The sequence below is a fragment of the Miscanthus floridulus genome, chromosome 16, assembly GCF_019320115.1.
Source record: "Miscanthus floridulus cultivar M001 chromosome 16, ASM1932011v1, whole genome shotgun sequence".
Lineage (NCBI taxonomy): Eukaryota > Viridiplantae > Streptophyta > Magnoliopsida > Poales > Poaceae > Miscanthus > Miscanthus floridulus.
In genome coordinates this window covers 6,960,648-6,985,901 of record NC_089595.1, presented here as the reverse complement: position 1 = coordinate 6,985,901, position 25,254 = coordinate 6,960,648, and the positions used below count along the sequence as shown (strand labels likewise).

Genomic DNA, 25,254 nt, shown 5'->3' with positions numbered 1-25,254 from the left:
CTAAAACCAAACTAGAGCTTTCAACGATGGACCCGGATTCCACTCGATCACACCCGTTAGCGAGCTCACCGAGCTAGTCTTCGAGCCCGAGCGATCGGGATAGGCGATGAACCTCAGCCCCTCCGGTTGTGAGGAACCAGATGGGGTAGCGCAAAAACAACTCATAGCCCCCACGAAGGCCCAACAAGGCTCGGGGGTTTAAACGCCATGAGACCGCGACTCCGAATTCGTGTCGACGGGATAGGCGACTTCCGGCTACGGCTTGGGACCACGACTCCTTAACTCACATCGACGGGATAGTTGACATCCGGCTATGGCTTGGGACCATGACTCCTTAAACTCGCGTTGATGGGATAGGCGACATCCGGCTATGGCTTGGGACCGCGACTCCTTAACTCATGTCGACGGGATAGGCGACATCCGGCTACGGCTTGGGTCCATGACTCCTTAATTTGCGTCGACAGGATAGGCGACATCCGGCTACGGCTTGGGACCGTGACTCCTTAACTCGCGTAACGGCTTTAGACGGCTTCACTAACTAAAACTAACTCTTTTGATCCATGGCGAGCACCGACACCTAGGTCTACTCGCGACTCCACCTTACCCGATCCCACAGCGCGCACCGATGCCAAAGATCGAACTCTGTTGCATCCGAAACTAAGTTATTTCCGTTCACGGCGCGCACCGACGCCAAGGCTTGTTTCAAAAACTAAAAACTTCCTCATCTGATCCCCGACGCGCACCGATGCCGGGATCATTAAGTTCTGTCTCAATCCAATCCCCGTGCTTAAAAACACCTCGGCTGCACAATGACGCCATGGTTAAACAAAATTCCATCTCAAACTAAAAAACATGCATACACGCCTGCTGAGACAACACCCCCAACTGGTTTGGCCCGAACCGCCTGGGGCTCGGGGGCTACACCCGCGGGTGCGCTCACGCGCACCCGCCGGCATGACAAAAATCCCCTAGACGATTCTGTCTGAATCACCCGGGGGCTCAGGGGCTCCTATCGGGTTCATAAACCCGAGGTCCCTCGGGGACCGGCTTCCACGCCAGGGCTCGGCCTAGAAGAACGGTCTTTTCTTCTTCTGGACCGGCCCAAGAATCTGAACTCAATAGACCGGAGCACTCGCTTCAGGCCTAGGCCGCCTTCGGCCCATCTCTCTGACCGGAGCACTAGCTCAGGCTCAGGCCAGCTCCGAACGGCCTCTCTGATCGAAGCGCTAGCGTCAGACCCCGGCCGCCTCGACACGGCCTCCACTCGAAAAGCCTGATCCGAGGACCGCCTCTGACTCCGACCCCGTGTCTCCGACCAGGATTCATAGAAAACCATGCTCATCGCTATTCTCCAACTAGGGACCATCCGACCGGGGACGCCCGCTCGGATAGAACCAGAAGGCGTGCGAAGAAAGACAAGGCATGGCTCACAAGTCAAAACCACTGTACCAGGGACCATACCCTGCACGAAGCAGTGCTCTGCAGCCACCCTAGCACAAAGTATTATAGGGCCCGATAGAAACTCCCATATGGTGAGCCCCCTACGCGTGTCTATGGACACCGATTGCGGTATGGGCTCCAGGATCTGCCACACTGAGTGAACATAGCGCGGCTCCTCACATGCCACCAGGCATCCAGAAGTGTTTGCAGGTACCGGCGTCCATCCTTCCTGAAGAAGATATCTCGACCCCCCGTGCACATCTGACATCCTACAGCGACATCGACAGTATTGGGAGGCTTCAACCATTATCGAGTTTCATCACCGTAGGCAGCAAGACTTAGAAATATCTGTACTCTCTCCCTCTCACCTGTAAAAGCCACCCCTTCATCTATAAAAGGGGATGCGTGTAACAGAACCGACCAATTATACGAAATTAAGTAAGAAAATCATCCGCCAGAGCAGACAATTTAGCAAACTTAAGCCCGTATAACCCGGTAGTCCGTGAAATCACGAAGGATTTCAAACCAACTTCCATTCCAGCCAAGATCGTAATAAGTTTAGCGGTCACCATCACATATTACATAAAAGTTTGCATCACGGATATATCAGAGTTTCAACATAGTTATTACAAAACCAGTTCGAATAAAAGTAGCGGAAGTCATTTGTTCAAACCACACACACTCACGCGGAGTTTAAATATAGTGCCAGCGAATGATCATCTCCAACAAAAGCATCAGACGAGACGTAAGGAATGACCATGCCCATGGTCCTAAGCATCACCCATCGCATGATACAGGCAGTTGATACAGTAGCCATAATACATCTGCCCATCTGCAACAAGTGGGAATAAAACCCTGAGTACAAGAAGGTACTCAGCTAGACTTACCCGACATAACCGAAAATAAATGACACCAAGGATTATGAAGGGCTTTATAGTAGGGTAGCTGACTCATTTGCAAAAGAAGCATTTTTAGCATTTCAAGAACCTTTCTAAAAGCATTATTGCCAAGTTAATTATTATGAACCTATCGACTAGATTTGCACCTATACTAGAGTAAACATGTGATTAAGCAGATAATGATAACCAATGATCATTAAACAACTTCCATACTGTCATATTCATTATAACCATCCAAGTGTTCCATAAACATTTACTACGATGAAGTAACTCAAGTCAAGTGCTCACTATCCATGGAGCGATGGCGATTCGAATCGATTCCTAACCAGCTGGTGATTTATTCCTTACACAAACCTCACTCACCCACTAAAGTGAGATATTGATCACCGAGTCAACTTTCCAGGTAGTCTCGAGTTTGCCAGGAACCACATGTACCCGGGGGCCGAACCGACTGCACTTTGGTCTTATCATCCCAGCCCCCGTGTCCTACCACACCTGCTCTAGCACAGTGCGTTGTGGGCAATCTACTCGGCCCGAAAAATCTCCCAGCTTCGCGGTCAGAAGGTACTTTATCTGGCCAGCTAAATGTAAGGCATGCGTTCAACATGACTCGAGGCCCAACAATGGTCGGTCCTTAATCGACACAGACGGAAAGCACTACAGTCAAAAACTCTGCAAGTCTCCGTCCGGTCTCAACTTCATTTAACACTTAGTTATACCATGACTTCATAGTCATCCAAGCAGATCCAGGTAACCACCTATAGCTCGCAGGTGACAGGAAATCACCCGACTTCTACTGGTCTAAGCCAGCTAAGCATTGACTCGACTACGGATACCAGGGTAACAAGGATATAGTATAACAAAGGTAAGCAAGGTATAATGCAGCAATGGTTGCAAACAACTCCTGAACGTAATGCATCAATTAAAGTAAATCAGTTAATTAAATAATTGCAAACCGGGAGAAAATGCTTCAGGGCTTGCCTCTCTCGAAGGAGCTCGGACGGTGATCGGGGCACTTTGGAAGTTCCTCAACGTCCTCCTCGTCGGCTTCGGTCACTTCCTGCGGCTGCACCTCGAACTACTCCTCGGGCTCCTCGGTTATGACGACTGGGTTCTCGGTTTACGATCCTGTATGATGCAATGTGCGTAAGTGCTTATGCAATCGATGCATCGGATGAGATGAATACAATAGATATGTTGGAATGCAAGGTAGTCAACATCATCCAAGAAAATATACTACAAGCACATGTCATCTACCGCATTCTCTTCTACTACTAATATGTTTAAGTCAACACATCTTATCAAATGCTTCAAAGATACACCAAAGCTAACATTATTAACTAACTTGCATTAAAGAGGATTATTTTATTTCATTTTAAACTAGGGCTACAACAGCAACCTATATTTCTGGTGCTTATAAAAATCTAAGAAAATTACAGTAGTATAGTACTACTCTAAGTAGACTACCATAAAATTTTCATGGCATTTGGATAAGTAAAATAGTCTACACAAAAATCACAAGCTATGGCAGGATTATGAACATAAAAATACTTTGAACTGTGAAAAGTGTCCAACAACAGAGTTAGTATTTTTCCTATTTTCTTCATAGCATACAATGACTGTACAAAATTTATCACATGCATGTTTTATACAAAGTTTGCTCTCTAGCTAAAATAACAAAAATCAGCCATTAAAGGTACTTGAACTACACCTCAAAATTTTCCCACAGCACATGCATGAAACATATTTTTCCTAGGAAGTACATTACATAAGAGGATTAACAAACTTGGAATCATATTTTTCTGAAGCCTATAGGTTTTTCTACACATTTTTCAAGTTATTAGCAATATCAAGGATTAAATAAAGCTCTACAGAAAATTATCTCAAAAATGACATGCAATATTTTTAACAGATAGATCTAGTCACAAGAAACACAACAAAATTTGTTTCAACAAATTTGGAGCCAAAATGAGTACACAAACATTTTCTAAAGCATTTAAATAGAATTCTGAAAAATCATTTTTGAAAAATCCTTTTGAACTCAGCCGACACAATTGCTGGGCGCACCCAGTGCTGTACACCCAGAGAGGCTGCCATGCGGGACCCAGCGGGTCAACCGGCCCCACTGGCCAGTCACCCGGAGGCAGGGGACGGCTTTGACCGGCCGGATCTCACCGGCGGTGAGGTCGCCGGCGGCGTGGTCGGCACTGTTGGATTCAACGCAGCGATGCGCACCCGGTGGTGCAACTTGCAAGGCCAGAGGACCACCGGAGCAAGGTGGCCGGCAGCCATGGCGCGCGGCGGCGCTGTAGAGCGGCGGCACGGGCTCGTTCCGGCGCAAGGGTGACCGGAGCGGCGTCGTTGACTCGCAACCGAGCTCCGCCATTGCGAGGCGGGCACGGTGCGCGCGAAAAGAGGAAGAGAGGGAGGCGGAGTAGGGCTAGCCACGGCGGCGTGCGCTGTGGCCGAGCTCCGACGAGCGACAGCGCGGAGGAAAAACGCGCGATTGGGCCTCACCTCCGGTCGAATCGCGTGGCGAGCTGGTCGGCAACGTGGTGCACGAGGTGGCGGTGCTGCGGGCGAGGTGGAGGGTTCAATGGCGAGCTAGGACAGCCAGGCGAGCGAGCTCCGGTGAGGCGCGGCGCGCGGTGGCTATGGCGGGCGTGCGGTGAGAGGCAGAGAGGCAGCGCGGGAGAGGAGAAGTGAGGAGCGCTGGAATGTGGTGGGCGCGTGGGGATTCAAGTCATGGCCAGCAGTGCCAGAGCTGCCGTGGTGCGTGGCCGCGCGGTCAGGAGCCCGGTGACGGGTGGCGCCACGCGGCGGTCGGCTTCTGCCGACGTCAGGACGCAGGCGCGCGAGTGCGGGCGAGCGGAAGGCGCGGCGTGGGCCTGGGCCGGCGAGGCGGTTGCTAGGCCAGGGCGAAGCGCTGCAGGAGCAAAGGCGCGGCGCGGAGGCAGGCCGGGCCGCCTGTGCGGCTGGGCCGAAAGCGAGGCGGCGGCCCGCGAATGAGAAAAACAAACCCTTTTTCATTTATATTTTCAAGAAATTTTTAAATGCCATCGTTCAACTATTATTTTGAGCAAGAAAATGACATCTTTTGAAAATGTACCAAAAATGAAAGTTGCTTAGAATTTAATTCTCTACAACTTTGCTTTTATGACCAAAGCCAAATTCTTTCTAGATTTTGAATTGTAAATTCAAAGTCCAAGTTTAACTCAAAATCCTAATTTTTGGGAATTTATTTTTGAAGCCAAATTTCGAATTAATTTGAATACAACCTTGCTCCAAGAATTTGAACTAAACAATCCTAGATGATATACAATAGTAGCCCACCATGTTTTACTAACCTAGCAAGCAAATTCAGGGCAAAACAAGTCTAACAAAGGTATGCAACATTCAGGTTTCACAACGTGTTTCAGATGTTTCGAAACAGTGTTCCAATTGTTATTTACATGATTAGGCATGTCTGATTAGAATGCTTGATGATGCATGATATGTATGATTTGCAGTGCCTAAATGCAGGCATAACACCGGGGTGTTACAGCCCTCCCCCCTTATAAAAATCTTGTCCCGAGATTTGGGTTACGAACCATTTGTTATAAAAATCTTCATAAGCTTTTTGTAGATACTCTCCTGTTTCCCAAGTTGCATCTCCCTCATCATGATGATCCCACTGTATCTTGTATGTTTTCACCTACACTATTCCGAGTAGCACGTTCCTTAGTGTCTAACACCCGGACTGGTTGCTCACGATACACCAAATCTGATTTGAGTTGGATACCTCGAGGTTCTATTCTTTCCTCCGGAACATGCAAACATTTCTTAAGATGTGATACATGGAAAACTGGGAAAACGATACTCATTGTCTCAGGTAACTCTAACTTGTAGGCTACCGGACCTCTTTGTTCCAAGATCTTGTATGGTCCTACGAATCTAGCGGCAAGCTTTCTTCGGATTCCAAACCTTTTCTTCTTCATTGGCGTGACTTTCAGATAAACATAGTCACCAACTTCAAACGCAAGGGGTCTCCTTCTTTTGTCTGCATAGCTTTTCTGACGTGATTGGGCAGCTTTCATATTCTGCTGAATAATATGAACTTTCTTCTTGGCTTCTTCTACAAAGTCAATGCCATAATACCTTCTATCACCAGGCTCGACCCAATTTAATGGTGTTCTACATTTTCTGCCATATAAAGCTTCAAATGGGGCCATCTTGATGCTTTCTTGATAACTATTATTATAAGAAAACTCAGCCAACGGTAACCATGACTCCCATGATCCCTTAGCAGACAATACACAGGCTCTTAACATATCCTCCAAAACAGCATTCACTCAGTCTAACCATCTGTCTGAGGATGATAAGCGGTACTGCGAATCAAACTAGTTCCTAAGCCTTTGTGTAAATGTTCCCAAAAGTGAGCCATGAACTGTGAGCCTCGATCAGATACTATGGTCTTTGGTATACCATGCAACCTCACAATTTCTGCGATATACTTCTCGGCATATTGAGGTGGTCGATAATCTGTTTTGACCGGCAAGAAATGAGCGGTCTTGGTAAGACGGTCCACAATTACCCAAATTGAATCATGTCCTTTTTGAGTAGTGGGCAAACCTGTGATAAAATCCATACTTATATCGTCCCACTTCCAACTAGGGACTGATAAGGGCTGCACCATACCGGCAGGTTTCATGTGAATGGCTTTCACTCGACAACATGTGTCACATCTGACAACATATGCTGTAATTTCTTTCTTCATTTTGGTCCACCAATAACAAGATCTTAGTTCTTGATACATCTTACTACTTCCGGGATGGATAGATAGCTTAGAAAGGTGAGCTTCATCCATGAGTTTATTCCTAAGCTCTCGATCCTTGGGAACCACAAGACGGTCGTCAAACCACAACACGCCCTGTTCATCCACTTTAAAGTGTTGAGACGGCTTTTCTTTTAATTTCTCTTTGAGGTGGAATATCCCCTTGTCGGTTTTCTGGCCTTCTATTATCTTACTCTCCAAAGAGCAACTAATCTGAATACTATGTAACACAGCAGGATGCATTAGATCGAACCCATCTTCAAGTAATGGCTGCACATTCAAGTAATGTGACTTTCTGCTCAAAGCATCTGCCACTACATTGGCTTTTCCAGGATGATATTGCACATTCAAGTTGTAATCCTTGATCAATTCCAACCATCTACGCTGTCTCATGTTTAGTTCTGGTTGGGTAAAGATATACTTAAGACTCTTGTGATCCGTGAAAATATTGCACACATTACCAAGTAGGTAATGTCTCCAAATTTTTAGGGCGTGCACAACTGCAGCAAGTTCAAGATCATGTGTTGGATAGTTGACCTTGTGCTTTCTCAATTGACGTGATGCATAAGCAATGACTCTCCTATCTTGCATAAGAACACATCCTAATCCAGTCTTCGATGCATCGCAAAACACATCAAATGGTTTCTCGATATCTAGTTGTGCTAGAACAGGAGCAGTGGTCAATAGTTTCCGCAAAGTGTGGAAAGCTGCTTCACACTCCTCTGTCCACACAAACTTGTGATCCTTCTATAGGAGACTCGTCATCGGTTTGGCAATCTTCGAGAAATCTGGTATAAAGCGACGGTAATAACCGGCTAATCCTAAGAAACTTCTAATCTCAGGAACTGTGGTCGGTGCTTTCCAATTCATAACTTCTTGCACCTTACTTGGATCTACTGAAACTCCATTCTCTGACAGAATGTGACCAAGGAAGGGAACTTCCTTCAACCAGAATTCGCATTTGCTAAACTTAGCATACAATTGATGATCCCTTAGTCTGGTCAAGACAGTTCTCAGATGCTCTTCATGATCTTTCTTATTCTCAGAGTACACTAGAATGTCATCGATGAACACTACCACAAACTTATCCAATTCTGACATGAAAACTGTATTCATCAAAAACATAAAGTATGCAGGAGCATTTGTCAAGATAAAGGACATGACAAGATACTCATACAACCCGTATCTGGTGGAAAATGCAGTTTTCGGTATATCCTGTGGCCTAATCTTGATCTGATGATAACCGGATCTCAAATCTATTTTTGAGAACACCTTGGCCTTGGATAATTGGTCAAATAGAACATCAATATGTGGCAAGGGATATTTATTCTTGATGGTCACAACATTGAGTGGCCTATAATCTACGCACATTCTCAATGTGCCCTCTTTCTTCTTCTTCACAAACAAAGCGGGACATCCCCATTCAGACTTGCTTGGCCGAATAAACCCCTTTTTTGACAAATCTTCTAATTGCTTCTTTAGCTCAGCTAACTCATCTGGAGGCATCCGATAGGGTCTCCTTGAAATCGGAGCTGTTCCGGGGACTAACTCAATTCCAAACTCAATCTCCCTATCCGGCGAAAGACCAGGTAGCTCATCCAGGAATACATCCGGGAATTCACACACTACCGGAATCTGATGAATAGGAATGACTGCCGTAGCACATGTAACACTTATCAGGTCTGTTCTCCGAGGCAATGGTACTTGGAAAGTACCCTCACCCAGGGGATCCTTAAGGGTAAGTACTCGACTTCCAGTATCTATGACTGCTCCCCAATCCTTCATCCAATTCATCCCTATAATGATATCCAAGACTAACCTGGGCATAACTATCAAGTTCACTCGAAACTTCCTGCTACCTAATTCAAGGGTTGCCCCTCGAACCATCCGGTTGGTCAAAACATCAGCCCCTGCTGAACTTATACGGTACCCATACCCCAATTCTGTGCATAGTTGTCCATGTTTCTGTGCAAATGCTTGACTCATAAAAGAATGCGATGATCCAGAATCAAATAGAACAATTGCAGGGTTTTCGTTGATAGGAAACTTACCAGCAGTGACGGGCTCTCCCTCTGGAATTTCATCCACTGTCGTACTATGCACTCTAGCATTATAAGTCTGCTGCTTCTTCTTGGGCGGGTACGGACAAAACCTCGAGAAATGGCCGGGTTGATCACAGTTATAGCAGGGTCCTCTCACTGTCCCGGTAGATCCCACAGCTCCCTTGGAACTGCCTTGTACCGCAGTTGCGGCTGCTTTATTGGGCTGTACTGCCATCTTGTACGGCTTTTGAGGTCCACGGAAATTCTGACTTCTTGGCTGAGGTGGCCTGAACCTAGCGCCAGGTGCCGATGGGCGATAAGGAGGACGACCTCCCATAGGTGCTCTAGCTTGAGACGGCCCACCTTCAAAGGCTCTCTTGCGTGTCTTGGCTGCGGTGCTGGCGTTGTTATTCTTCTCCTGCTTCAGACAGTCGCTGATGAAGTCATTGAATCTGACTCGGTTGTTGGTACCAACATGCTTCATCATTTTTGGATTGAGTCCCCTCTTAAAACTGGCTATTCTTTTAGCATCTGTGTTAACCATGTCGGGAGCATAGCGACACAAGTTGTTGAAGGCATGCAGGTATTGCATCACGGTTTTGGTGCCCTGGTTCAATGCCAGAAACTCTCCCAACTTCATCTCGGTCAGCCCGGGTGGAATGTAGACTCCACGGAAGGCCTCAGCAAACTCTCTCCAAGAAATCTGAGCATTTGGAGGGAAGGTGGTGCGATGGTGCTTCCACCACATTCCCGCCGGTCCTTGCAATTGAAGTGCAGCATACTCCGTTTTCAGAACCTCAGTCATCCTCAACACACGGAATTTATCTTCCATCGTGTTGATCCATTCCTCAGCATCGAGTGGCTCTGTTGCTTCCTTGAATACTGGCGGCCTGGTGTCCATGAAATCTTTGAAGCTGCTATATTGGTTCACTCCCATGCCACCACCTTGATTGTTACCACGTTGAACATTGTTGGCGATGGTGCGTAGAAAATCTTCCATGTTCTTCTGGGATTGTTCCGCGTTGCGCTGACTCCCGAGCAGCTATGCGAGGAACATCTCAGGGGTAAATGGGGGAGGAGGTGGCAAATGCGGTTCATGGGGAGGTTCATTGTTGTTGCCGTGGTTTCCACCACCACCACCACCGGTCCCCGCACCGTTAGCACCGGTCTCAGCGGCCTCATACGTGGTTCGGCGAGTGTTTGTCATCTGCATATTTCAGCAACAAGTAATGATTGAGTGAAGCTGTAATAATTGCGGGTGAAGAAAAATTATGCCGTACTGAATTTACTGGAGAGAATAAATTCATACAATAAAACAGAGGCACAACAATCGCATCCCAATTAAAACAACAGCACTTAATCAAATTACTTCAACGGCAAACATCGCGTCCATACAATCAAATTGCCAGCATACATACACTGGACTTTTTATGCGTTCAGATATCGCATTCGAAAATCAAGTTCCAACCACATGCCAAGTCTCATACGTTTGAAGCAACATACAATAGGTTACATGCCAACAAAAGAAAGGTCATCGCAACAGGACCTAGATACTAGCGCAAGGCAACTAGCCTACTCCTCGGGGCCATCGTCGGGATCGGAGACGTCACCATCGCCCCTAGGTGAAACTACAGGCTTGTCCTGGTTGTCGTCGTCGATGTCCATGCCAGCGGCGTTTGGTGGAGCATATGGGCCAACCCCATTGTAGAGCACGTGAAACTCCTCGTGCAGGTTGCCGTTGTATTCCTCTAGCTCATCGACTCTCTGCAGCAGAAGGTTTCTTGCGTTCCAGGCTTCATTCCTTTCCTGAACCAACTGTCCTATCATGCGGTCTGCATTGTTGTTGGCTTGAGTCAACGTATGCACTCGCTGCATAGCTCTATCACCTCTCTCAACCGCCTGATCTCGTTGTAAATTCATATCAGCCAACTGCTCCTACAAACTAGCTATAGCACGTGCCTGTCTCTTCTTCTACTTCTTCCCTTTGAGCTTATCCTCATTACGCAAGCCAGTCAAAGTCCAGTAGGTACTCTTGAGACCCTCATATGCTCTGATGGCGGCGAACATAGCACTCATTGCCTGGTTGTCGCTAGCCTGTCCTTCAGCCGGACCTCTGACCAATGCACTTCCCTGAGGCTGAACCCAAATGGCATCACGAGGATCATCCCTAGGAAAAGTGCCAGCTAGAGCTGCTGCAAGCTCACTGGGAAATCTGCTCATAATGTCCCTGATGACACGGAAGGCTGCTCCCTCTGCACCCTCAGCTGGAGTGCGACCCTCAAACTCCAAATGCCAACCATCCCAATCTGGAGCATCACCGAGAGCAGGAACCGTGATCTCCACCACTGCGAGTCCATCCTCTGCTAACTGGCTCTCATTCCAAGAGTACACCGGCTCTTGACCCTCTGGGTACCCCACATCATGGAGCACTCTCCAAAGCAAAGTCGGCATGCCAAACTCGCTCAAGAAGGTGTCCGTGGTGCGGTGCTCCCTCAGGGCCAACGGACGTCGAGGTGCTCTTCCTCCGGTGGACTTATGGGCGGTCTGCTTCGTGCGGGTCATCTGTAGCAAAAGTTCTCTTATTACCTCGGGGAAACATATTTTAGGTGATACAACTTTTATCAAAATGAGATAATCAATTTATAAGGGGAGGAATGCATGACATGAATGAAATGTATAAGTAATATGATGTATGTACGTGCCGTACGTTCTCACAAATCTAGGAAATAAATAAATTCTAACGACGAATTCGGTGGCATACAAACGATCTCTCAAATACGTAGCTAATACGTTCTACACGATAGCGTTGTTATGTACCTGCAGAAGATTCATTTCAGCCCAATTCCCAATGAATGCATAAAAGCAGTAAAGTTTTATCTACACGCTCTACACGAATCCCCAGATACGTGTACAATGGTAGTAACTACCCGAACCATCGTCCTATTGACGGCATCGCCTCAACAGACGGAAGACCCATACATGAGATATCTTTGTAAAACATGCGTAGAACATGTAATTACTCCAGCATCATATAAGCACTCACCCTAGATCAGCGGTGTATCCGATCATGCTCTCACAACTCACACTTACCGAGGCGTAGAGACAATGATCCATACATTACCACTCAAACAAGTGGCACTCATACAATAGCACGCCGTATGAGCGACGAAAGAGAAATATGATGCAAGAACCCCAGTCAGTACTTAATTAAGCCACCTAAAGTCCTTAACTGGGCATAAAGGATATGACCACTGGCACACTTTATAGTTTGGAAATCACGTTTTTCAAATGCCTTTTTGTTTTAAATACACTTGCGAACAGTAACACGCTAAACCATGCTCTGATGCCAGCTATAACAGAACCGACCAATTATACGAAATTAAGTAAGAAAATCATCCGCCAGAGTAGACAATTTAGCAAACTTAAGCCCGTATAACCCGGTAGTCCGTGAAATCACGAAGGATTTCAAACCAACTTCCATTCCAGCCAAGATCATAATAAGTTTAGCGGTCACCATCACATATTACATAAAAGTTTGCATCAAGGATATATCAGAGTTTCAACATAGTTATTACAAAACCAGTTCGAATAAAAGTAGCGAAGTCATTTGTTCAAACCACACACACTCACGCGGAGTTTAAATATAGTGCCAGCGAATGATCATCTCCAACAAAAGCATCAGACGAGACGTAAGGAATGACCATGCCTATGGTCCTAAGCATCACCCATCGCAGGATACAGGCAGTTGATACAGTAGCCATAATACATCTGCCCATCTGCAACAAGTGGGAATAAAACCCTGAGTACAAGAAGGTACTCAGCTAGACTTACCCGACATAACCGAAAATAAATGACACCAAGGATTATGAAGGGCTTTATAGTAGGGTAGCTGACTCATTTGCAAAAGAAGCATTTTTAGCATTTCAAGAACCTTTCTAAAAGCATTATTGCCAAGTTAATTATTATGAACCTGTCGACTAGATTTGCATCTATACTAGAGTAAACATGTGATTAAGCAGATAATGATAACCAATGATCATTAAACAACTCCCATACTGTCATATTCATTATAACCATCCAAGTGTTCCATAAACATTTACTACGATGAAGTAACTCAAGTCAGGTGTTCACTATCCAGGAGCGATGGCGATTCGAATCGATTCCTAACCAGCTGGTGATTTATTCCTTACACAAACCTCACTCACCCGCTAAAGTGAGATATTGATCACCGAGTCAACTTTCTAGGAGTCTCGAGTTTGCCAGGAACCACATGTACCCGGGGGCCGACCGACTGCACTTTGGTCTTATCATCCCGCCCCCGTGTCCTACCACACCTGCTCCGGCACAGTGCGTTGCGGGCAATCTACTCGGCCCAAAAAATCTCCCAGCTTCGCGGTCGGAAGGTACTTTATCCGGCCAGCTAAATGTAAGGCATGCGTTCAACATGACTCGAGGCCCAACAACGGTCGGTCCTTAATCGACACAGACGGAAAGCACTACAGTCAAAAACTCTACAAGTCTCCGTCCGGTCTCAACTTCATTTAACACTTAGTTATACCATGACTTCATAGTCATCCAAGCAGATCCAGGTAACCACCTATAGCTCGCAGGTGATAGGAAATCACCCGACTTCTACCGGTCTAAGCCAGCTAAGCATTGACTCGACTGCGGATACCAGGGTAACAAGGATATAGTATAACAAAGGTAAACAAGGTATAATGCAGCAACGGTTGTAAACAACTCCTGAACGTAATGCATCAATTAAAGTAAATCAGTTAATTAAATAATTGCAAACCGGGAGAAAATGCTTTGGGGCTTGCCTCTCTCGAAGGAGCTCTGACGGTGATCGGGGCACTATGGAAGTTCCTCAACGTCCTCCTCGTCGGCTTCGGGCATTTCCTGCGGCTGCACCTCGAACTGCTTCTGGGGCTCCTCGGTTATGACGACTGGGTTCTCGGTTTGCGATCCTGTATGATGCAATGTGCGTAAGTGCTTATGCAATCGGTGCATCGGATGAGATGAATACATTAGATATGTTGGAATGCAAGGTAGTCAACATCATCCAAGAAAATATACTACAAGCACATGTCATCTACCGCATTCTCTTCTACTACTAATATGTTTAAGTCAACACATCTTATCAAATGCTTCAAAGATACACCAAAGCTAATATTATTAACTAACTTGCATTAAAGAGGATTATTTTATTTCATTTTAAACTAGGGCTACAACAGCAACCTATATTTCTGGTGCTTATAAAAATCTAAGAAAATTACAATAGTATAGTACTACTCTAAGTAGACTACCATAAAATTTTCATGGCATTTGGATAAGTAAAATAGTCTACACAAAAATCACAAGCTATGGCAGGATTATGAACATAAAAATACTTTGAACTGTAAAAAGTGTCCAACAACAGAGTTAGTATTTTTCCTATGTTCTTCATAGCATACAATGACTGTACAAAATTTATCACATGCATGTTTTATACAAAGTTTGCTCTCTAGCTAAAATAACAAAAATCAGCCATTAAAGGTACTTGAACTACACCTCAAAATTTTCCCACAGCTCATGCATGAAACATATTTTTCCTAGGAAGCACATTACATAAGAAGATTAACAAACTTGGAATCATATTTTTCTGAAGCCTATAGATTTTTCTACACATTTTTCAAGTTATCAGCAATATACATGATTAAATAAAGTTCTACAGAAAAGTATCTCAAAAATGACATGCAATATTTTTAACAGATAGATCTAGTCACAAGAAACACAACAAAATTTGTTTCAGCAAATTTGGAGCCAAAATGAGTACACAAACATTTTCTAAAGCATTTAAATAGAATTCTGAAAAATCATTTTTGAAAAATCCTTTTGAACTCAGCCGACACAATTGCTGGGCGCACCCGGTGCTGTACACCCAGAGAGGCTGCCACGCGGGACCCAGCGGGTCAACCGGCCCCACTGGCCAGTCACCCGGAGGCAGGGGACGACTTTGACCGACCGGATCTCACCGGCGGTGAGGTCGCCGGCGGCGTGGTCGGCACTGTTGGATTCAACGCAGCGATGCGCACCCGGTGGTGCAACTTGCAAGGCCAGAGGACCACCGGAGCAAGGTGGCCGGCGGCCATGGCGCGCGGCGGCGCTGCAGAGCGACGGCACGGGCTCGTTCCGGCGCAAGGGTGACCGGAGCGGCGTCGTTGACTCGCAACCGAGCTCCGCCATTGCGAGGTGGGCACGGTGTGTGCGAAAAGAGGAAGAGAGGGAGGCGGAGCAGGGCTAGCCACGGCGGCGTGCGCTGCGGCCGAGCTCCGACGAGCGACAGCGCGGAGGAAAAACGCGCGATTGGGCCTCACCTCCGGTCGAATTGCGTGGCGAGCTGGTCGGCAACGTGGTGCGCGAGGTGGCGGTGCTGCGGGCGAGGTGGAGGGTTCAATGGCGAGCTAGGACGGCCGGGCGAGCGAGCTCCGGCGAGGCGCGACGCGTGGTGGCTATGGCGGGCGCGCGGTGAGAGGCAGAGAGGCAGCGCGGGAGAGGAGAAGTGAGGAGCGCTGGAATGCGGTGGGCGCGTGGGGATTCAAGTCATGGCCAGCAGTGCTAGAGCTGCCACGGCGCGTGGCCGCGTGGTCAGGAGCCCGGCGACGGGTGGCGCCACGCGGCGGTCGGCTTCTGCCGGCGTCAGGACGCAGGCGCGCGAGTGCGGGCGAGCGGAAGGCGCGGCGTGGGCCTGGGCCGGCGAGGCGGTTGCTGGGCCAGGGCGAAGCGCTGCGGGAGCAAAGGCGCGGCGCGGAGGCAGGCCGGGCCGCCTGTGCGGCTGGGCCGAAAGCGAGGCGGCGGCCCGCGAATGAGAAAAACAAACCCTTTTTCATTTATATTTTCAAGAAATTTTTAAATGCCATCGTTCAACTATTATTTTGAGCAAGAAAATGACATCTTTTGAAAATGTACCAAAAATAAAAGTTACTTAGAATTTAATTCTCTACAACTTTGCTTTTATGACCAAAGCCAAATTCTTTCTAGATTTTGAATTGTAAATTCAAAGTCCAAGTTTAACTCAAAATCCTAATTTTTGGGAATTTATTTTTGAAGCCAAATTTCGAATTAATTTGAATACAACCTTGCTCCAAGAATTTGAACTAAACAATCCTAGATGATATACAATAGTAGCCAACCATGTTTTACTAACCTAGCAAGCAAATTCAGGGCAAAACAAGTCTAATAAAGGTATGCAACATTCAGGTTTCACAACGTGTTTCAGATGTTTCGAAACAGTGTTTCAATTGTTATTTACATGATTAGGCATGTCTGATTAGAATGCTTGATGATGCATGATATATATGATTTGCAGTGCCTAAATGCAGGCATAACACCGGGGTGTTACAATGCGCTCCCTCCAATTAGAGGGGATCAACTTCTTCAAGCTCAGACTCACTAGATCGACACCAACCCCTTGCAACCGCAGTACCACCCAGTTTCGACCGCGACCCTTTCGGTCGGAGCCTTACGAACCTCTTGTATACCCCCTCCTTTCTCCTTCTTGTTTGTAACCCTACTACAGACCTCGAGCACCTAAGCTCAGGAATAAAGTCGCCGACCGACCCCGACTGGACATAGGGCACGTTGTCTGAACCAGTATAAACCATGTGTCATTGAGTGCTAGGCCATATCCGATCACAACGTACAACAAAACTACAAATATTTACTAGTTGGTCACTTTCTGCACCGACATAATTCATTAACTTGAACGGGTGCTCGCAATTTCTTATATGTATCCTAGGATCTAAGGCGCTATTTTTTCAGTGGTAAGTGACATGCCCGTTAACAGCAAGACGTCTAGGGTGACTTTGTAAATCTTGAGTACCGACTCAGTCTTTTTCATTACGATAATTTTATTATCTAGTTGTGTTTTGTCTGATTATATTATCTTGAAGATATTAGTAGGTATATATGACAAGAATTTTATATAATCTCCCTCTTAATATAAATACAAAATATTAAGTCATACTACTAATTTTTTTGTTGTGAAATATTGGGAGGGGGGGGGGGGGGGGGGGGCATGGCCCCTGCCAGCCCCCCTCGGCTCCGCCACTGGCTCTGACTCTTCTAATATGGGGCATCTTGCATAGCTGGTATATATATGTAACCTTTTGATGCATTTACAACCAAAGTTTCTTTAAAAAAAAAGTTTGACGGTTTTAACACAAGGGCAGCGTATGTAAAGTGGTATGTAAAGTGTGTAATCAGGGGGGCGGATCTACCACCAGGTCAGTGGGGCTCGAGCTCTTGCTACCGCCGCGGGATGTATGGAGCCCCTGCTACAAGTTTGTAGTCACTGAAGCTTAAAAAGAGATGCTAGATATAAAAAATAAGAAAGAGAAGCCCCTCCTAACATATGATTAATTCTAGATCCGCCACTGCATGTAATCAGAACGAGTCGTCAATGTTACTCATGTGTTGTGGCTCCTGCTGCTGGAGTGGGCATGACGACGTCTGCTGGTGTATTAGCATGATCGAAACAAATATAATTAAATATAAATGCACCTCTTTGTTTCATAATATATATTCGGTAGTTCGCTACAAAATAAGTTATTCTGTAGCCACCTCTATTTACGATAATTTTATATACTAATTTACGATAGTTGGGTTACTATAACACATAGAGATATTTACTATAAAATTATAGTAAATCACTTAGTAAGTAGTTACTATAATCTCATAAATTAACATAGTAATTATCGTAACTCAAAGTAGCTACAGAATAAGTTATTTTGTAGCCAACTACAGGATAGTGTATATATATATATATATGGAGAGTATATTCAGTAGCCAGCTCTGTAGCTGGCTACAAAATAACCTATTCTGTAGCCACTTTGAGTTACGATAATTACTATGTTAATTTACGAGATTATAATAACTTCTTACTAGGTGGTTTACTATAACGTTATGGTAAATATCCCTATGTGTTATAGTAACCCAACTATCGTAAATATATATTAACGTTATCGTAAATTAGTATATAAAATTATCGTAAATGGAGGTGGCTACGAATTAACTTATTTTGTAGCTGGCTACTGAATTCTCTCTCTCTCTATATATATATATATATATATCATCGGTCTACAGGATCTTTTTATGTGCTTACAAACAAAGTTAAAATATTAACCGATAAAAACATTAAACAAACCACTAGCAGTATTAATTACACAAATATCGTGGCTCCATGCATGTATTGAACCCGTCAATTAATGTAGGCCGTACTCTTTATGTACTGTAGTAACGAACTAGTATTGGGGGTGGATCCGGTGACTAAAATTTAAGAGGTACGTCGGGAAAATGTTGCATGGGGTATTCGGATATTAATAAAAAACAAATTACATAATTCGTCAGTACTCCACGAGACGAATTTTTAAGCCTAATTAATTCATCGTTAGCACATGTTTACTGTAGCAAAACATTATCAAATCATAGACTAATTAGGCTTAAAAGATTTGTCTCGCAAATTAGTCGTAACCTATGTAATTCGTTTCGTAATTAGTCTATATTTAATACTCCATGTATGTGTCCAAACATTCGATGGAACAACGACTAAAATTTAGGAGGGGCAACCAAACACCCCCTTACTCTTTTAGACAATGGCTATGTTCGCCTCTCTTACGAGCCGTAGCGTTTCAGCGAAGGAACAATGTTTTTCTCTCACAACAAATCAACGAATAGTACTTTCAGCTATGACTTTTCAGCGAAGCGAACGTGGCAAAAATAAAAAAGATCGAAGCTACCAGATGAAATGATACTAACATATTAACATACATACTGCATGCAATACTATAAGCAAACACTGTAAAGTTAGGCCATGTCAGCCTGTGGTGCTCCTATACCACACACACACAGCATGGATGGGTGAGCTTATTGCAACTACAGTTACAGTAGTTAGCAGAGGCTGCTGCTGTTTCTGTGCGTCACCGTTAGGCCCGACCACAACACAAATGGTCCTCCTTCCAGTTCCAGAGAGCACAGTACAGTGTCTCCTCCCTCTTTGGATTGGAGGCGACGACTGGTCCCCGGTCCCGGCCGTGTGTGCAACGGTGAGCAGTTGCCACTTCTGCAAAGAGATCAGATATTCAGATCAGACCAACCCACTTTTGTCTAACAAGTAATAACTAGAGTAGAATAGAACCGGGTTGAAAATCATGGGTTCATCCTTCCGGAAGAAATCCAAATCAGTCTATGTCTATGTGTGGTACGGGTCTATTTGAACCTTTGCAGCTAATAGTTAGTTAGCTGCTAAAAATAGGCCTAGAATCTGTTTACGCTCTTACGTAATTAGTTAGTTAATGTCTTACCTACCACGAAGTTAACGACAGCTAATAGTTAAGTTCGATTCCTCTCATTCCAAACCTCCCAGTGGATGATGAGGGCTACTGTGCAAAGCCATGGCTTGCTTCCTATACAACGCCCTGTTCGCTTGGCTTATAAGCCGTATTTTTTTAGTCAACGAACAATATTTTTTTCTCACAACAAATCAATCGTACTTTTAGCCATGTCTTATCAGCCCGCCACAAATTTCTTACTACGACGATACCTAAAAGCAGGAACCCTAGGGCCCTAGGGCAGACGATTGCTATGGAGAGATGGTCCTCACTCAACTCATCACTGAGAAGACGGTGATACCAGCAGCCCGGCCTGCTGCAATCTCCTCTTTTCATAGCCCCTTCTCTCTCACACACACTCTTAATTCTTTGGCCGGCAAAAGGCTACAAGGCAGCAGCACTGCGTCTGGATACCATATATCCATATCCTGCTGCATCGCCTCGTTGATGCCCACCATTTACTATTTACTAATATAATACTGATCTCATCTAAAAAGAGAGAAAATTCCGGATTCAATCAAGGTCAAACTGTTTTAAACATGACTAAATTTATAGAAACTATCATTACCAACATGTATATATTTTCAGACGATGGAAAACACACTACAAATAAGATAATAATATAATGATTTTGAAGTAAATATACAATCAGGAAACAGGAAAAGGGAGGGGGGCCGCAGCGCGCATGCATGATAGGGGCGAGACGAGAGTGGGCCCCGGCGTCCAGATCCGATTGACCAAATGATTTGGGCTGGGGCGACGAGATTACGGAAACGCCCCCCGGGGTGACGTCACTGCCCGGGCGCCGATGATCCATGGTCCTTTTTCTGCGTGGTTCCGCCCGTCGCTCGCTTTTGCCTGACACGGTGGGCCTGCCACGCCTTTTTCAGGCCTGCGCTCGGCCCCCCCTGCTTTTCTTTTTTTCTTTAATGATAATGATAATAAGGCCTTGTTTAGATGCCACCAAAATTCCAAGTTTTTTTACTCTCTCTTCATCACATCAATTTTTAGCCGCTTGCATGGAGTATTAAATGTAGGTAAAAAAAATAACGAATTACACAGTTTAGTTGGAAATCACGAGATGAATCTTTTGAGCCTAGTTGGTCCACGATTGGACAATATTTGTCAAATAAGACGAAAATGGTACTATTCATCGGTTTGAAATTTTTTCAGCATCTAAACGAGGCCTAATACTAATTATTATCTTTTTTTCTGCATTTGGCATATTTATCTACACGATGCAGAAATGATGACGGTGGATAGGATAGGATGATGGACGCGTGGCAGCTGGGTAAAACTGTGCGGACGCACATGCATGCCGTGGAATGGGCTCCAGCAGGCCAATCGGCGACCGACAACGATGTGCTCAAAGAAGCAGAGGTGATGATTTCAGTCCTGCACCGCAATATGAAACCCAGCCAGCACAAAATCAAGTGCAATATACGGTATGAGAGTACGAGCCTAACTAGGGCGGTTTGATAGACGTACAAATCGGATGAAATTTCTCTAGAATGGTTGCTTCGCTTGAACCTATCAGCCTTTCTTATCGGTGTTTTTCTCTCCCGATAAATCGGCGAACGGTACTTTTTAGCCTGGCCTTTCAGCGAAGCGAACAGAAACCGCTGAACCAGTCGAACGGATGTCTTCTTTATGCCACCCGCTCTCATCAAGTTGCTGTGTGTTTTTCTACGTAGTTTGTTCGCCCTATTTGTTTGAACTTATCAGTCACCGTACAGTATTTTTCTCTCACAATAAATCAGCTTTGGTCGACTTATCAGCCGCAGAAACCATCGACCGAACATCTCCATTGTTTTCTTGAATCGAAGAGTTAGGGCACTCGATTCCTAGACTTCTCTTCCTATGTTTCCATAATCCCCGTTCCAAATAAACCCTCGATCCGGATTCATTTTTCGGTTTAATGCATATGGAGAGAAATTAGGCGTATATCTATCACTTTTAGTCTATATATTCAAACGACACTTACCTAAAATTTAATTCTAGACTAGATGATCCAAAGGGACCCTAAAACAAGAGCACAAACTCTCGCTGTAATTGGCTACCACTCGAAGAATACTCAGCCGAAAGAGAAACTAGTAGAACAGCAAACAGCCGAAACTAAAAACGCCCGTGCTCAAAACCCAAATCATCAGATTCCGTCACGACGAAGCTAGCCCTACGATCCAGCAGTCCAGTCCAGCCAGCACAACGTGGAAGCAACAGCAGCAGCAGCAGCATACTCGTACCGGCCCATTCAGCCGCTCGATTAGACGGGTCTAGGCCCGCGTCCCCACACGCACAGCACAGGCCCAACAGCCCCGCTCCCCTCCTTTTCTACCGCCGCCGCTGTAGCGGCGTCCGCTGCCTGCTGTCCGTCCCTCTCGCCGCCGCCGCCACCGTCACGCTTGGCTTTGATTGAAGAACTGCCGCTGCAGGTGCGGCTAGCGGCGGCGCCTCCTGCCGAGAGAGAGCGAACTCCGTAGCCATGGTGTGGGAGGAGGAGGCGGTGGAAGAGGAGGAATACGGGGATGAGATGGCGGCCTCGGAGGAGGAGGAGGAGGACGTCGTGGTGGGGCAGATGCCGACGGTGATGGTGCCAAAGCATATCAACAAGAGGGCCCTGAAGAACAAGGCGCTCTCTGTTACGCTCGACAAGAAAGCGCTCAGGTGCGCCTACCTCCTTTGCCTTGCCTTGTCCCCGTTGGCGACGCCCGCGAAATTCCTATTGCAAAACATGATTGTAGTGGTTATTTTTTGTTGCGAATTGTGTCGATCGACGCATTATATAGCTGTGGTACTGTGGTTCAAGGGATTTGACGAATTCGTGGCCGGGACCCTTGGTTTGGCAGGGATTTCGTGACTGGGTTCCACAAGAGGAAGAAGAAGAGAAGAAAAGAGGCGCAGAAGATTCTGCAGGAGAAGGAGAGGAAGAAGAAAATACAGGACCGCAAGAGGGTAAGAAACACTTCTCTCCCTGACACACGTACAGAAGCTGTTTAGTTTCTATTCTGTAGCGACGTGGTTCATGAAAGATATCAGTTCCTATTCTGTAACATGTGGTTCATGAAAGATATCTTGGTTCAGAATTTCAGAATGAATGGTGTCTAGTTCTTGTATTGATGAAAGACAAATTGTCCATTTGTCCTAGCGAAAAATGATTGGCCGTTGATTTTTCTCTTTCCAATCACTTGCTATTTGTCTAGAGATTGTTATGCATCTGGGATAGTAATGTATGCCATTATGCCAACGTTCACGAGTCCAATATTAGGAGAAAATAGGAAGAAAGAAATCCAAAAGAGGGTGTGCTTTTGTTGTTCATATTGAAATGGAGAAAGCTTCTAGTAATTGACAGTTGATAATCAGCCTGTTCGTTTGGCTGTGGCTTGTCGTAAATGATCGTAAATTTCCAGCCGGAACAGTATTTTTCTCTCACACAAACCAGCCAGCAGTACTTCTAAACGAACCAGCAACGATACGAACCAGCCAACCGAACAGGCTAAATATGCATCGTTAGGGGAGTAGTGACTAAGGGGACTGCTAATATATACTCCAATGGACTGATGGGTAAGTTCAATGGAAGATGCCCGCAGATCGCAGCTCATACCGCAGTTCTTAAAGCTGATTTCCCCCTCCTTTTTGGCGATGAGACAACACAAAGGGCCCGTTTGGTTGTCCAAATTGTTAGAACCGAATTGAACTAAGTCTCAAATACAAACCCATATGGAAATAGAAATGTGGCACAGATTCGATGCTTTTGTTTGATTGGCAAATGGATGGCTGTGATAGTTGCTTGGACCCAGTTCCAGCCCCCAATCTAAGCACCAAATGCTACCTAAGGATTTCAGTCATTGTAGGTTGCTTGGACTATTTTTGGTTCACTATATTGTTAGAACCGATTCAACAAGTCCCAAAACCAAATCCATGTGGAAATTGAAATGGAGGCACCAATTTAATGCTTTTGTTTGGTTGGCAAGTGAATGGTTGGGATAGTTACTTGGAGCCAATTCCAGCCCCAATCTAATAACCAAATGCTACGTAAGGATTTTACAGATATCCATGTAAAGGTGATAGGGATGTCTATGAACAGTTTAATGTCATTTTCAGGGGCTTGTGTTTCAGTAATTATACATGAGCACACTACTTGGTTGTTGCCATTAGGTCTTTCTCAGTGCTGTTATTTTGTTACAGAGGAAAGAAGAGAAGGAGATTGCTATATATGGTAAAGTACTGTCATCGGATAACAATGATGGTGCTGGATTAGAAAATGAAGATAACGGTGATGATGGTGAGGATATGGAAAATGACGAACCTTTGTCTGGTGAGTACCTGAACTAAATTTGTAAACTACCATGTCACACTATGATGTTTCTAGAAGCCAAACCTCATTCTCTGGTAATTGATCGTGCTTCCAGAAATCAAAACCTACGAAGATGATGGGACCAGAATTATAGTCACCACCAGTGAAATTACTCCTGAAGACGATGACATCAGCCCGAAAACTGTCGGCCCTGTGGCGACGAGCTACACCAACAAGAATCCTAGCTCGTTTGCCAAGAAGAACAACAGTTTAGGTGTGAAGAAGAAGCCACAGAAGAGGACGTTCAAGAGCAAGAATAAAGCGAAAAAGGGTGACAAGAAGCGGGGTGCTGCAAAGGGTAAAAGGAAGGGCAAGGGAAGGAAGTAGTGTTTTGTGAACCCTCTGTGGAAAGAATTGTATGCTGTGACTGGCTGTGGACCTGTGGTTAATCTCGCATCATCTGATCCGCACTTTGTTTGCTGATATATCGATGATCATTTGTTCCGCAAACAAATTGTGATGGAACAAATTTGTTATATCGATGCTTTGTTGTTGAGTTGTGCTACATGTCTGCTGCCAGTCTTAAGTAGACAGTGTCTGCTCCTTTCGGCTAAACTCCCTGCCATGTTTTCCTTGTCTGGACCAATTGCTGATGTGCTCATATCCGGCCAATAGTAGCTCCTGAGTCCTGCTATATCTGCAAAAACGGGTGACTATGTTTTGGGCAGATACGAGTATGTACCAACTCTTACCTTAAAGGCCGTATTGGCGTCTTATGGCGTCCGTAATGAGCATATCCAAGTCGATTCTATGCAGTAAATGCTACTACTATAGAACCAGGTTTACACCCTAGAGGCCAGCATTTCTCACCCATGGAACCCGGTTCTATTGATTGAAAAACTGTAGAAATCTGATATGGAATAAGAGAAAAGGAGTTTAGGGAACCATGATCTCTTCTTTCTGTCGGTGTGGATCCTGCGTATGGAATCGGCTCTTAGTCTAAATATTGCTCTAGGTCTAAGGTGGTGTTTAGACCTAGTGTGTAAAGTTTTGTGATGTCACATCAGATGTTATATGAAGGTGTTGCATGGGGTGTTCGGATACTAATCAAAAAACAAATTACAGAATCCGTCGGTAAACCGCGAGACAAATTTATTAAGCCTAGTTAATCCGTCATTAGCATATGAGAAAAAACCCGAGAGGGAAGAGAAAGAAGAGGAAGAAGGCTCGGGTAGGAAGGTTGGGGCCAGGGTTAAAACACCACCTCAGCGCCATAGATCATGGCGCCAAGATCTACGGCGCCAGGATCTACGGCACCAAGCTCGGCGCCAGGAACTATGGCGTTGAGCTGACTGCCAAGTCACCGCCACGTCTGCGTCGAGCCTAAGACCTCGGCGTC

The 25,254-nt window shown here is 45.5% G+C and overlaps 1 protein-coding gene across 1 annotated transcript; it reads left to right on the top strand.

Moving 5' to 3' along the window:
* The first annotated feature begins 21,837 nt into the window (after nt 1-21,837).
* Nucleotides 21,838-24,470, top strand: LOC136513189 (ribosomal RNA-processing protein 17). Its single transcript, XM_066507177.1, has 4 exons — nt 21,838-22,225; nt 22,408-22,513; nt 23,747-23,876; nt 23,971-24,470. Exons 1-4 carry the CDS (start codon nt 22,044-22,046, stop codon nt 24,240-24,242), a joined length of 690 nt encoding a protein of 229 aa, XP_066363274.1. The 5' UTR covers nt 21,838-22,043; the 3' UTR covers nt 24,243-24,470.
* The last annotated feature ends 784 nt before the right edge of the window (nt 24,471-25,254 follow it).